At 43.2% G+C, this 15,812-nt stretch overlaps 1 protein-coding gene across 1 annotated transcript in view; it reads left to right on the forward strand.

The window, feature by feature from the left end:
* Positions 1–15,812, forward strand: part of LOC127570160 (insulin-like growth factor 2 mRNA-binding protein 3) — a 119,677-nt gene that overhangs the window by 60,718 nt on the left and 43,147 nt on the right. The window contains 3 exon segments of the mRNA XM_052015408.1: positions 3,885–3,936; positions 4,018–4,081; positions 7,053–7,343. Of these exon segments, the coding sequence (XP_051871368.1) occupies positions 3,885–3,936; positions 4,018–4,081; positions 7,053–7,343 (407 nt within the window).

Consider the following 15,812-nt stretch of genomic DNA (forward strand, 5'->3'; position numbering starts at 1 on the left):
TCAAAATGTTGCAATGTAATAGAAGGAAGTCTTCCTAACGGGTTACTTGAGGTAAATGCAGTGGATGTGATGCACATGGGGCTTTAACAAGGCCATCACTTCTGGTGCAGTATGATAGACTTGCCATAACTTAAAATGACCTCAGCCAAGTTTTCAAATGGGTAGCAAACCACTAATAAGACGCACAATAGTAGCAGAGTGAAGGTAGGAAATGATGTTCCTATGGGGATAAATGGCTGGACCACGAGTTCACTATTTACATAATTAGATTACTGAAACAGAAGTGTTGCATCAAAAACTTTTGGACAGCAAATTTAGTAGATATATTTAATAGAGGGAAGCAGGTGACAAAATAGAGGGCATGTAAATGATAAATGAATTTCAGTTTGGCAAGAGTGGGAAGTTGTCATCAGTCTTTTCGGGTAATTCCTCAGGATGGAGGGTGACTTCCATTCTGGTCACGTCTGTATCCACAAAAGCAAATGAGCCCAATGTGGGAATTGTAGACTCCCACAACCAGGCTACAGGAGGTGCCCTGATAAGGTGGGTGGAGTAGCTAGTTGTTCATGTCCTTGCTTTTTTTTTAACCTTTAGTCCATTTGGTATCACTCCCTCTCGTTTAGAATAGAGAGTCTGTATGTTTGGGAGTCCGGTGTAGCCAACTGTTTGTAACTAGGTCCTTAATGTCGGATATGTTGCCCTGCTGGAGAACACTGAGGTTGGTTTACTTGTAGTTCTTGTGAACTTGCAGGACTTTTACAGAGACAACATTGGTATCTTTTCAGTGCCTTGAGTGCTGGTAGTCCAGGTCTCAGAAGCACATAAATTAGGGACCACTACTTCCCAGTAGATAGTGAGTTTTGTACAAGTCTGAAATCTTGATTTTTTTTTTCAAACTCCCCTTTCCTCAGTCAACCAAAGGCTGTTCTGGTGCAATAAATATCTGTCTTACCTGAGAGTTGTTCTCCTTTTCCAGTGTTTTGCCATAAATCTTTATTGGCGGCACAGTAGTGTAGCAGTTAGCATAACGCTATTACAGCATCAGTGACCCGGGTTCAATTCCAGCTGCTGTCTGTAAGGAGTTTGTACATTCTCCCTGTGACTGTGTGGATTTCCTCCGGGTGCTCCAGTTTCCTCCCACATTCCAAAGACATACGGGTTAGGAAGTTGTGGGCATGCTATGTTGGCACTGGAAGCGTGGTGACGCTGGGCTGCCCCCAGAACACTATGCAAAAGATTCATTTCACTGTGTGTTTCGATGTACATGTGGCTAATAAAGAAATCTTGTCGAAGGACAGTGTGGCACAAAGGAGTGGGTTGGTAGAGGGTCTGTCTCACGTGAACCTTGAGGGTGAGGCATATCTTGTGCCTATAAATGAGTCAATGATGCCTTGGAGCTCGGCTTTCTAGCACATTAACACAAGTGTTTTTAAACATATTGCAGCCTGACTACTGATGTTCAGGTGAACCTTGGATGCAGAGAGTAGTTGACTAGGTTTCCTTGGATCTGAAGATTAGGTTTGCCCCACAAAGTTTGTTGGAGGTGAGATGCAACATTATGGCAAGAAAGATTGAGAAAAGTATTGGGGAAGTGATGTGGCCTTGTTCAATACCAGTTTTCTGAGCACTGTCTATCTGCAGACCAGTTGGTTTGCTTGCATGCTATTGAGCACCAAATAAGTCTTCAGTGCAAATAAAGGAAACCATGCATAGTAGCTAGAGCTTCTCGCTGCATTTCTCTTGAAGTTTTCACATGGGGAAGATTCTGCTTACTGTGGGGCCAGACAGATGCAATTAGCACTGTAATTTGGGGAGCAGTTCTTTAGATGTTGGAGGTGGAGTTCAGAAAACTCTGGCAATGACTTTCCCTACTGCTGCATAGCAGGGAGACTCCCCTGGAGTAACCATGGTTGAATTTGACTCCTTGAAGTATTGCATTTTGGTCAATGGAATGAGGGTCTATGGGGAAAATAACAGCTTGAGTCATTTATTTATCATCAAAAGATGCACAAATATCATTTCTAGAAGAAAAGAATTGGAAGGGCAGATGAGCCATGTTCAACGTGGATATAAACCTTGGTTGGATCACACTTGGATCTTTTACACATTTACATTTTCCAAGTTATGGAAAGGATACAAGGGAAAAGAGGCCTTCTGTGCTTCTATAGAAACTGAGAGGAATGGGTTTGAAAAATAAGCTGCTAGAGGAACTGGATGGGTCAAGCAGCATCTGTGAAGGTTGATTGTCAAGACCCTTCATGAATTCTGCTAGTACATAGTGAGAGGGATGGGTGAGACAGGCTGTAGTTGATTGGTTGAACCAGGCGAGGGTGGTTGGTGGCGATGAGCAGATGGAGCCAGGTGGTGGTGGAGGGGGGAGTGTTGAGACAAAGGCTGGTAGATGATGGGTGGAAATGGATAAGGTTTGGTGGGGGGAGGGAAATGGAGGCTGATGGGTGGAACTCGATGAGCTTGGGGGTGAAGGGCAGCTGGAACTAGGTGGTGGACGGTAATGAGTCTTGGTAATGATGGTGGGAAGGAAGTTGGAACCTGGGTGGACTGTGAATTTCCCAATTTCAGGTATCCCACGCTCTGTGTTCCTTAACCTCTCTCAGTGTTCATACCACCTGAGGTCCAAAATTGAGGAGGAGTTTGGTAGAAGAGATCCAAAACTAGATGCATAAATGTAAGATGGTTGTTAGAAAATCCCATCAAGGGATGTATGAGAAACATCTTAACCCTATGATTGAGAGCATAAAACTTAGAACTAACATGGACAAATTGCAATGAATGATGCTTTTAATTAAGGTAAAGCTGGATAAGCAGTTGGAGGGGTCTGGGGTAAGAAATCGGAGAACATCACTTCCATTAACCCCATTGTTTTGTTGGGTTGCTGGAAACGTGCAGGACAAACAAAATGTTAGACTAAATTATCTGCTATAAAATCTATTTAATTTACTATGAAAATATTCAATGCCATATTGGGGATGGGGGGAAAAAGTTGAATAAAACAAGACTTTTTAGATGAAGCTGACCATTGCAGGCACGGTAGTGTAGCAGTTAGCGTAACGCTATTACAGCGCCAGCGACCTGGGTTCGATTCCCACCGCTGTCTGTAAGGAGTTTGTACGTTCTCCCCGTGTCTGCGTGGGTTTTCCTCTGGGTGCTCCGGTTTTCCTCCCACATTCCAAAGACATACAGGGTAGGAAGTTGTGGGTATGCTATGTTGGCGCGGAAGTGTGGTGACGCTTGTGGGCTGCCGCCAGAACACTATGCAAAGATGCATTTCACTGTGTGTTTCTATGTACACGTGACTAAAAGATATCTTGTATCTATTTAGTTCAAGATGCCTGGAATTTCTGTACTGCAATTTTTATTACATTAAAAACTTGGTAAGCAATTTTGATGAAGGTTGCACTATGCTTTGTTGAAAGCTCAAATTTTCAAAATTATCCTTTTCTGATTTAGAAATGGGAAGGTGTTGCAAATGAATAGTCTGAAAAGCTCTGCATGGGCTTAAAGGTTAGGGCTTTACCTTGATTCTCTAGAACTTTGTGGACTTGCTCTAGTTTGTAAGAGATCACTTTGTAATACTTGGTACACAGTTCATAACATCAAATGCATCTTTAACTACTTGGCCTCACCCATGGAACAGAGGACCACAATGTCCTTGTGCAGATTATGCAGAAAACGCTCTCCCTTTTTGGTAAGAATTGCAACAATGATTTCTCTCTCTGATGTTTGAAATGTTCTGAAACTTGAAAAATGTCCATGCCATTTGTATACAAATCATTTATATTTATTAAAGAAAACAGTAAATCCAAATTGTATGGAACGAGGAAGTTCTGGAGCATATTCACTTGCCATACCTTCATTTCTTTTAGGTCTTGGATGGTTTATTAGCTCAGTATGGTTCAGTGGAGAGTTGTGAGCAAGGTAGGTAGCTAAGAAATGTTGTGTTTTTAATAAATTATTATAATTCTATTTTTTAATCTCTCTGCACTTTTTCTTCTGCAGTAAACACAGAAACAGAAACTGCAGTAGTGAATGTTACATATTCTACCAAGGAACATGCTAGACAGTGAGTATCACATCGGACTGCAGAAATCTTAACACTTTACTCATCCTCAGACGCCAGTAGATACAAGAATCTTTTAACTTCATTTTGTGATCTGTCCAATTATGGAAATGGTATTTGGAAACTTGAGGTTTATCAACTTCCTAGCAAATGATTTGTAATTTGCTGCATAAATATCTTTCATCTGAAGGTGCAGGTGAAATTTTATTTCTCATCTCTCCTGGTTGCCTCTCAGAATTTTAAATGTTAGTCCCTAATTACATATAAAGCACAGATGGCCCAACACGAATAGTATTACAGATGTGGGAAATCTGCTGAAAGTATCAAGCAGATCCAACTGCAGTGGTGGAGAAAGAGTCTGTGTTATATTACAAGTTGATAATCTAAGCTATAGAGTGTGCAGCTCCAATTTGCTTATTATTTCCTATAATGAACCCTCATTATACCTTAACAAAAAATCAGCTTGGTGAAATTTTCTCCTCGCTGTCTCTGAGGCAATTGTACACTTTAGTAAAGAAGACTACCAAAATTCTTTGCAGTGTACCAGACATGGTTGTAGCAAGACTAATAACTTCCATAGACACAAGGCTGCAGATGCTGGAATCTGGAGCAACACAAGATGTTGCAGGAGCTCAGTGGGTCAGGCAAGCATCTGTGGAGGGAAATGGACAGTTGAAGTTTTGTGTTAAGACCCTTCAACCCAAAGCATCAACTGTCCCAATTTCTTCCATGGATGTTCCCTGACCCGCTGAGTTCCTCCGGCATCTTGTGTTAATAACTTGTACTCTTATCTCATGGCAATGAAGTCCAACATCCTGTTTCCATTTGTAATTACCAGCTATAATTGCATGCTGAGATTTGTTTCTTAAATACGAGCACCAAGGTTATCTTGGATACCAACATTCAATAATCTCGCACAATTTAACTAATCTGCTTTTTTACTTTTCCTAGTATACAGCGTAACCTGTTTTGTTCTTCCTCTATTGCAATTTTGCCTACTCACCTAACCTGCTTTCATTGATTTGCAGATGTTTTCTTGTCCTTGCAACTTTCCCACATATCTTTGTATAGTTATCAAACATAGATATGTTTAACATGGCTGTGATTTAATTCCTCTCTTGAAATAAAACGCTGTATTTAAGTTCTACTTGTGTTTTAAATATATTGCTGCTTTAATCATTTGTGTATCAGTCCCTCCTTTGCTTCTCTAAGCACGTATTATCAAAAGAAAACGTGGTCTCCTTACTCTTTCCTTCCAAAATTCACCCTCTCGTACTTCACTGAATTTGTATTTTTTTAAACCAATTCTGCAAGTTCAATGGCTCTAATTTCCTCCAATTTTAGCTAGAAATACCACTGTCTGTACATCATTCACGTGGAACACCAATTCCCACTTTGCATCTGAGTAAGTTTCATTTTCATCATCTTCTCGTATCCATTCTATTACTTTTCCTTTTATTCTTCCCCCTACTGCCTTATTAATTTGGCCGCCTCCTTCAAATTATGAATTATCAAATATATCCTGTTTGCACACAGCTGCATCTATACTGCCCAGTCAGTATGTGCCCAATTATCAGCAAAGTGATGGAATGGGTTGCACTTTGTCCTGGTCCAGCCACATGGATGATATGGCCAAATAAAGCATGCCAACACCTCTACTTCCCCAGAAGGCTCAGGAAATTTGGCATGTCTTCAGTGATTCCTAACTCCAATCTTTATAGATACACCATAGAAGGCATCCTATCTGGATGCCTCACACTTTGGTATGCTAACTGCTCTGCCCAAGACCACAAGAAATTGGTGGGAGTTGTGTATGCATCGCAGTCCATCATGAAAACCAACCTCCCCTCCCATTGACTTAGTCTACATTGCCTCAAGAAAGTAGCTAACATAATCGAGAACCTCTCCCACCCCAGACATTCTCTCTTCCCTTTCCCGTCAGGCATAAGATACAAGAGCCTGAGGGCACCAACCACCAGACTAGAGGACAGCTTCTGTCCCACTGTTTCAGACTCTTGAATGGACTTCTCGTACACTAAAGGATAAACTCTTGATCTCAGCTTAAAAATTGTTGTGGCCCTTTTATTTGTCTACCTGCACTGCACTTTATTTGTAACTGCAACACTATATTCTGCCTTCTTTTTACTACCTTGATGTAATTGTGTGTGGCATGATCTGTCTGGATGGCATGCAAACAAAGCTTTTTGCTGTATCTCAGCACATGGGACTATACCAATAACCAGGCTACCAACTGGCATTTGCTCATGAAGCATGGACCAAGGAACTGAATTCCTGAGGTTTGTGCAGTGATTAACCTTAACACATAAACACTTCAGGAGTTAAGAGAAAAGATAATAGCATGAACAATAAAATACTTGTGTTATAAAGTGATAAAAGCCCAAGAATAGGAGACCCAATGAGGAATCCAAGAAATAATACTTGTCTGAATACCAGGAGAAAGAGGGGTTGTGCAAAAACTTGGCAAATATTGAGCTAGCTGTAAAGTCCTTGAGCCTGATAGGCAGGCAAAGTTCATCTTTGCCACAACATTAATTTTGCTTAATTATCCTGTTCCAAGCAACATCTTGAAGATTATTAACTCATCTTGTGATATGGTAAAAGTGGTTTTGATGAATTGACACTATTCCGAATTCTTTAAGCGATCAATCTCTCAATTTATAATCTTTTCTGTTTTTTAGAATTTGTTTTGAATTTAAATTTAATTTTAAAAGAGCTTTTGTATCATTAAATAAAAATGGGAAATGCTGGAAATGGTCAACAGGACAGGCAGCATCTGTGGAGGACAAAACAGAGTTAATGTTTGGTTAATTCTTGTATTTCTCCAGTGACTCGTGCAGCTGAGTGAGAATTTCCAGCATCTGCAGTATTTTGCTGCTTGTTTATTATTAAATCCTTAAGTGCATGTATATCTAATGATTCAACTTAAGCATGTATTAATAACTTCTTTTAATAGAGCAATTGAAAAACTTAATGGCTATGTGCTGGAGGATCACTCGCTTAAAGTAACCTACATCCCTGATGAGATGGCTGGCCAACAAAGTTCACAGCAGCCACCATCACAAGTTCGGCGTGGTTTTGGACAACGAGGTCCACCCCGGCAAGTGTCTCCCAGTGGTATAGTTAGGCCAAAACAGCAGCAGTCTGATGTTCCTTTGCGAATTGTAGTTCCAACTCAGTTTGTTGGTGCCATTATTGGGAAGGAAGGAGCCACAATCCGAAATATCACAAAACAAACACAGTCAAAGTAAGTATTCTACTTGCAGCTTTTTAAGTAAAGGTTCATCATTTTGTCATTTGCTGATTTAGGATTGTACATTTCCATTTCGAGTTTAGTTTGAGTACTTGGTGGTATTGAATTTGGTGGTAGGGGGAGGTGTTGGGGAGGAGGAGTGTATTAGATGAGAAGATCCTTAAAGTTTAAAAAAAATTGGCTTTTAGGTGGATACAATGAAAATGCATTTTGGGATACTGACACAAGCAAGTGCTGAAGTTGAGCTCCAGGTTAAATAAATCATCTTGACGTGAACACAAATGCAGTAAAAATATTATTGTGACAAAGCCAATCTCTTGAAGTATAACCTGAATTGATGTACTAAGTATTTTTATAAAATACTTAATGCTCTGGCATTTTGTAATAAATCTCAGCAATGATATGGAAATACTTGATCACAGTTAATATAATTTATCAAATACAGATCAATGATATAGGAATGTTTGGTTTTTTTTTGAACAAACTTGCCCTACAAATTCTCTTTGTGATACTTTTCACTTGGTTATGGAGAATTTAGATTAATGGCCTGCTAAAGTATTGTCAGTGCCACTGGAGATTGGCATTAATATGGAATATATCTGCAAGTATGGCAGAGAAAAATAAAGTTGTATTTCTAACATTTTAGCACATCGGATGAAAATCAAGTTGTGTAGAGAATTTCAGCGGAATTGTTCTTGTGCCTGTAAAGTCTTGTGAATTACTCCCTCCAAGTGGAGGAGGGAAGAAGTCTGAAGTTAGCACAACTTTGATCAAAGCTAAATGACATGTACAAAAATGTTCTTGCAGCAATTCCTTTTCTTACTTGACCTTGTAGAGATGGACTCAATTTCAATTAAAAGATCAAAATAACATACTTTTGAGTCCCAGAATGTTCCAAATTACTTCACAATCACTGTTGTCTAATGATGTAACAATCACAGAAAGTCCCACAGACTTTGAGTAAGATGCATGTACTTATACTTTGAACCAGTGAGCTAACTTTTGTGTTCAGAATAGAGAAACAAAAGGACTGCAGATGCTGGAATCTAGATGAGAAACACGATGATGCTGGAGGAAATCAGCAGGCCAGGCAGCATCCGTGGAGAAAAGCATGTGGTCAACATTTTGGGTCAGGACCCTTCCTTAGAACTGAAGATAGGAAAAGGGGAAGCCCAATATTATAGGAGGGAAAAGCAGACCAGTGATGGGTGGACAAAAGAGGGGAGGTGGGGTGGGCACAGGGTGGTGATAGGTAGATGCAGGTAAGAGATAGTGATAGACAGGTGCGGGGGAGGGAGGAGAGCAGATTCACCATGTGATGGGTCAAAGGTAAGGAGGAAAAAGAGGGCTAGAAAAACCTAGGACTGCCCGGTTCTGTCTGTCTCCAAAATCCACAAGAAGAACTGTCCCAGCAGACCTATTGTCTCCGCATGCTCTTGCCCCACAGAGCTCGTATCTTTGCACCTGGACACTACCCTGTCCCCCGATCCAATCCCTTCCCACCTACGTCCATGCCACATCACACGCTCTCCAACTCTTCCATAGCTTTAAGTTCTGCAGCACACACAACCTCATCTTCACCATGGACGCCCAATCCTTATATACCTCCATTCCCCAGCATGACGGCCCCACCACCCTCCATTTCTTTCTTGACCAGAGACAGAACCAGTCCCCTTCTACTAACACTCTCCTCTGCCTGGCTGAACTTGTCCTCACCCTAAACTACTTCAGTTTCGATTCCTCTCATTTTCTAGCTATGGGCACTCGCATGGGCCCCAGCTATACCTGCCTCTTTGGCTACGTGGAACGGTCTCTGTTCCAAGCCTACTCCAGCCCCATTCCTCAACTCTTTCTCCATTATATCAATGACTGTATTGGTGCCACCTCTTGTACCTGTGTGAAACGTGACAGTTTCATAAATTTCACCACTAATTTTCACCCCTGCTCTCCAATTCACCTCTCTCTCTCCTTCCTCAATCTTTCCATCTCCACCTCAGGAGATTCCATATTAGTTTATTATTGTCACTTGTACCGAGGTACAGTGAAAAGCTTGTCTTACAAACCGATCATACAGGTCAATTCATTACACAGTGCAGTTACATTGAGTTAGTACAGAGTGCATTGATGTAGTACAGGTAAAAACAATAACAGTACAGAGTAAAGTGTCACAGCTACAGAGAGAGTGCAGTGCAATAAGGTGCAAGGTCACAACAAGGTAGATCGTGAGGTCATAGTCCATCTCATTGTATAAGAGAACCATTCAATAGTCCTATAACAGTGGGGTAGAAGCTGTCCTTAAGTCTGGTGGTATGTGCCCTCAGGTTCCTGTATCTTCAACCCGATGGAAGAGGAGAGAAGAGAGAATGTCCTGGGTGGGTGGGGTATTTTGATTATGCTGGCTGCTACACCAAGACAATGAGAGGTAAAGACAGAGCCCAAGGAGGGGAGGCTGGTGTCTGTGATGCACTGGGCCATGTTCACGACTCTCTGCAGCTTGCAGTCCTGGGCAGAGCAGTTGCTGTACCAAGCCATGATACATCCAGATAGGATGCTTTCTATGGTGCATCAGTAGAAGTTGGTGAGAGTCAAGGGGGACAAACCAAATTTCTTTAGCCTCCTGAGGAAGTAGAGGCACTGGTGAGTTTTCTTGGCTGGGGCATCTACATGATTTGACCAGGACAGGCTGTTGGTGATGTTCACTCCCAGGAACTTGAAGCTCTCCACCCTCTCTACCTTAGCACCATTGATGTAGACAGGTACGTGTACACTGCCCCCTTTCCTGAAGGCAACAACCAGCTCCTTTGTTTTGTTGACATTGAGGGCAAGGTTGTTGTCATGACACCATTCCACTAAGCTCTCTATCTCCTTCCTGTACTCCGACTCATTGCTGTTTGAGATATGGCCTACAACGGTGGTATCATCTGCAAACTTGTAAATGGAGTTAGAGCAGAATCTGGCCACACGGTCATGAGTGTATAGGGAGTAGAGTAGAAGGCTGAGGACGCAGCCTTGTGGGGCACCAGTGCTGCCTATCCTCACTGATTGCGGTCTGTTTGTTAGGAAGTCAAGGATCCAGTTACAGAGGGAGGTGTTGAGTCCTAGGTCTCAGAGTTTGGTGAAAAGCTTGCGTGGGATTATTGTATTGAGGGCAGAGCTGTAGTCAATAATAAATAGTCTAACACAGTGGTTTTCAACCTTTTACATGCTGCGGCCCCCGAGAACATGTCCTTGTTAGATGGCAGACCCCCAAAGCCCACAAAATCAAACAATCGATAATTCATGCATACAACACTTAAATTACTGCACATAGGCCCTTTCAATCACCGGTGTCGTTCAATGTGAAGGTTGTGCCTGTTTTGCACTGCAGATTGTCCAAACGTGGTGGTATGTGCAACAAACATACGCATATGTCATCCTCAATATTCAGTCTTGATCTGTATTTGGGTTTCATGGCAGTGACTGCAGAAAATGCTATTTTACACAAGTAAGTGGTTGCAAACGGTAACAGAACATTGACGGCTTTGCCGGACAGCGGTGGATACTCCTGGGAACATGCTATCCAGAATGACAACAGTGACATTCAGTTGAACTGCAAGCGCGAAGTCCTGTCAGATGACAGTTCAGCCAATTCTTCTTGTTCACGTCCAGTTAAGTCAGTAAGCATGCATTCAAACAGATTTCGAATCCAATCAAACGTGCTTGTGTCATCGTTGCCGAAATACTCATGGAAATAATGTGACAGCTGTTGAATATGGTTCAAAACGGTGCTCGCAATGGCCTCTGTCTTAGTCTCGTTCACTGCCAGAAAGTCAGCCAGCAACAGAAACACATCATAGACGCCTTGCTTGCATCTTCCCTTCCAGATACGGAGTTTTTTCTGGAAGGCATTGATTTTGTCATACGTTTTCAGAACATTTGAGCCAGGTCCTTGCAATGATAGATTTAAGCTATTCAAAATGTTGAAAATATCTGCAAAATATCTGGCAACCCACATCTCATCTGTCAAGAACTGTGCCAATGATCCGTTATGCTCATTTAGAAAAATGAGCAGTTCATTTTGCAATTCATATGCACGCTGCACAATGCGGCCTCGTGACAGCCATCTGACTTCTGTATGTAGCAACAAATGCTTATGCTTGGCTTCCATTTCACGGCATATGTTCTCAAACAAACGATGATTGAGCGGCCTGGCTTTGATAAAGTTAACAATTTTAATGCATGTGGAAAACACATCCGCAAGATTTTCATCCATGTCCTTTGCAGCCAAAGCTTCACGGTGAATCATGCAGTGGGTTGCTGCTACATATGGAGCTACTTCTTTCACTCGTGCAACTAGACCCGACTTCTGTCCCGTCATTGCGGCAGCACCATCCGTGCATACTCCAATACACTGTGTCTACGCCAATGCCGATTTGTACAAAAAAAAAGTGTCAAGCACACGGAAAAGTTCTTCACCGGTTGTATGACCTGGGAGCGCCTTGCAAAACAAAGTCTTCCAAAGCCTCTCCTTCCCAGCAATATCGAACATAAACCAACAACTGCGCAGCACTGGCAACATCAGTACTTTCATCGAGCTGAATCGCAAATCTGACTTGCTGAAGACGTGCTATCAGCTGGCTCTGTATGTCTTCCGCCATATCACCAATTCTTCTGCTTACTGTGTAATCAGACAGTGGAATGGCTTTCAGTTTTTGACTGGATTCTTTTCCCAGTACAACTTTGCACATATCTACTGCTGCAGGCAGTATAAGCTCTTCTCCAATTGTGTGAGGCTTTCTGGAACGTGCTATTCGTAATGCTACCAAATATGATGCGTGAAGAGCCTTCTCATTTACAGTGGCGCAGGCTGTCATTTTGCCTTTCTGCTTGAGGTACAGCTCCTTTTGATGCTCCAGAGCTGAGTGTAGGGCCAGGGAGATGGCATCTGCTGTAGACCTGTTTTGCTAATAGGCAAATTGCAATGGGTCCAGGTTGTCTGGTAGGCTGGAGTTGATGCATGCCATGACCAACCTCTCAAAGGACTTCATGATGGTGGATGTCGGAGCCACTGGTCGGTAGTCATTGAGGCATGTTACCTTGCTTTTCTTCGGTACCAGGATGATAGTGGTCTTCTTAAAACTGGAGGGAACCTGAGACTGAAGCAGGGAGAGGTTGAATGTGTCCGCAAATACTTCTGCCAGCTGATCAGCACAAGATCTGAGCACGCGGCCCGGGACACCATCTGGGCCAGGTGCTTTCCTCGTGTTCACTCTCTGGAAGACTGATCTTACGTTCTCCACTGTGATCACAGGTTCAGCTGCGTTGGTGGCTGTCAGAGTGGATGGTTACAATCCACTTTCCTTCTGTTCAAAACACGCATAGAATGCTTTAAGTTCATCAGGAAGGGATGCGCTGCTGTTAGCTATGCAGCCCGACTTCGTCTTATAGCCTGTTATGGCACGTAAGCCCTGCCATAACTGGCAGCTGGTCAGGGACTCTATTTTGAGTTGGTATTGCCTCTTGGCATCCCTTATAGCTTTTCAAAGGTCATACTTCGATTTCTTGTACAGATCAGGATCACCAGATTTGTGTGCAGCAGTCCTCGACTTCAGTAGGGAGTGGATCTCCCAGTTCATCCATGGTTTCCTGTTTGGGAACACCCATATTGTCCTCTTTGGTACACAGTCCTCAACACACTTGCTGATAAAGTCTGTGATGGTGGTGACATACTCATCAAGGCTGGCAGCTGAGTCTTTGAACATGGACTAGTCCACTGTCTCAAAGCAGTCACGTAGGAGCTCATCTGCTTCCTCAGACCAGCACTGTACGACTCTCTGTACCAGATCCTCCTGGTGGTCTGATTTCCCAAAGTGAGAACGAGGGGTGGCTCGGAAGGCATCTTTGGTTGTATAGCAGTGGTCAAGGGTGTTGGCACCCCTGGTGAAGCAGAGATGTGCTGATAGTGTTTTGGTAACACACTCTTGAGGTTGGCCTGATAGAAGTCCCCTGTGATGATGAAGAGGGCCTCAGGGTATCCTCTCTCAAGGTTGTTGACCACGGAGTATAGCTCATTGAGTGCAGGCTTCATGTCCGTCTGTGGTGGGATGTAGACTGCCATCAGGATAGCTGAAGCAAACTCCCTTGGCACATAGAATGGTTGACACTTAACCGTTAGATATTCCAGGCTGGATGAGCAGGAGCTCACCAGGACCGTCACGTCTGAGCACCATAAGTTATTGATTAAGAAGCAGACCCCCTTCCCCGACATCTTCTACAGACCCACTGATGCCCACAGCTACCTAAATTACAGCTCCTCCCACCCTGTCTCTTGCAAGGACACGATCCCTTTTTTCTCAATTTCTCCACCCCTGCCGCATCTGCTCCCATGATGAGGCTTCCCACTCCAGGACATCTGCGATGATGTCCAACTTCTCTAATAAGCAGGGCTTTCCCCTGACTGTGGTCGAGAGAGCTCGCACCTGTATCTCTGCCATTTCCCGCACCTCAGCTCTCACCCCCACCCCTCCCAGACCCAACAGGAGTAGGGTCCCCCTTGTCCTCGCATTTCATCCTACCAGCTTACATATCCAACACATCATTTTCCGTTTCCAACAGGACCCCACTACCAAGTATATCTTCCCCGCCCACCTCTTTCTGCCTTTCGCAGGGACTGCCCTCTCTGCTACTCCCTAGTTCACTCCTTTTTTTTTCCCTCCCCCACCCCACCCTGAGAACTTTCCACTGCCCCCACCATAGGTGCAACATCTGCCCCTACACCACCTCCATCCAGGGACCCAAACAACATTCCTTTCAGAGATTCACCTGCACCTCCCTTAACATCACCTACTACATTCAGTGCTCCAAGTGTGTCATCCTGGTGACATTGGTGAGACCAAATGCAGACTAGGTGACCTGTTTCGCAGATCACCTGTGCTCCGTCCGTAACTGCGATCTGCATCTCCCTGTTGCCAGTCACTTTAACTCCCCCTCCCACACTATCACTGATATGTCAGTCCTCGGCCTCCTCCACTGCCAGGAGAAGTCCAAATGCAAACTGGAGGAACAGCACCTCATTTTTCCATCTTGGAACCTTGCAGCCTAATGGCACAAGCATTGAATTCTCCCACTTTAAGTAATCCCCACACCTCTTCTTCCCTTTTTCCTAGCCTCTTTTTTTTCTACACACTTTTTTTTTCCTCCTTACTTTTGACGCATCCCCCAGTGGATCTGCTCTCCCCTCCTTCCCTGCGCCTGCCTATCACTATCTCTCACGTGCATCTACATATCACTGCCTTGTGCCCACCCCACCTCCCCTCTTTTGTCCACCTATCACTGCTCTGCTTTTCCCTCCATTATATTGGGCTTCCCCTTTTCCTATCTTCAGTCCTGAAGAAGGGTCCTGACCCAAAACGTTGACCACCTGCTTTTCTCCATGGATGCTGCCTGGCCTGCTGAGTTCCCCCAGCATCATCGTGTTTTTCATTTACATTCAGAATACTTGATTAACCATCACAAACAAACTTGGCTGTTTAGTACAAATGCAATATTTAAACCATCAGACTATTTGAACTGAGTGATAGTACTTTTTCTCTTGAGCATAGATTATAAACTTTGGCTGTTAGTGCAGAATAATATTTGCTGATTTTGGATTAAAACCAGTGGTCTTTGTAAGGCACTTGATTGTAATTTCATCAGTCCAAGCAGACTTGAGTCAATTGTACAGCATAGAAATGGGCCCCTTGGCCCACCTTGTCTATTGCCAACCATCATGTCCATCTATATTAATTCCATTTCCCTGGATATCACTGTTCCCTCCCCTGAGCTCGCTAGCTTCCTTGGGGCTTCATCTGAAAGGTAGCACACCAAACAATACAGTATTCAGTTATGGAATGCTGGTCAAGATTGTTAATCAGCATCATTGGTGAAATAAAATCACGTTATTGTGCAAAATGTTTGAGTGAATGTCACTACCGCTCACAATTAAATTGGATTAATTCTTACTTGAATATGGATGCGACTGTCTGGATTCAGATGATAGTTTATGGTTTTGTTCAGGATGTTGTGCTTTGTATCTATTTTGTTTCTTTTGGTGCGTTTCTTTGCTAAAATTATTTGATATCTGTTTATATGCAAAATATTGCGGCTGTTGGTCTTTCCTGCAATATCTTTAAGATCCCTTAAGGTTGCTGCACAGGTTGATAGGGTTGTTAAGAAGGTGTGTGGTGTGTTGGCCTTCATTACGTGGGGTATTGAGTTCAAGAGCCACCAGGTAACGTTGCAGCTCTGTAAAACTCTGGTTAGACCAGACTTGGAGTATTGTGTTCCGTTCTGGTCACCTCATTATAGGAAGGATGTGGAACCTTTAGAGAGGGTGCAGAGGAGATTTACCAGGATGCTGCCTGGATTGGAGAGCATGTCTAATGAGGATAGGTTGAGTGAGCTAGAGCTTTTCTTGTCACTTGATAGAGGTGCATAAGATGACGA

Source organism: Pristis pectinata, chromosome 5, assembly GCF_009764475.1.
Source record: "Pristis pectinata isolate sPriPec2 chromosome 5, sPriPec2.1.pri, whole genome shotgun sequence".
Lineage (NCBI taxonomy): Eukaryota > Metazoa > Chordata > Chondrichthyes > Rhinopristiformes > Pristidae > Pristis > Pristis pectinata.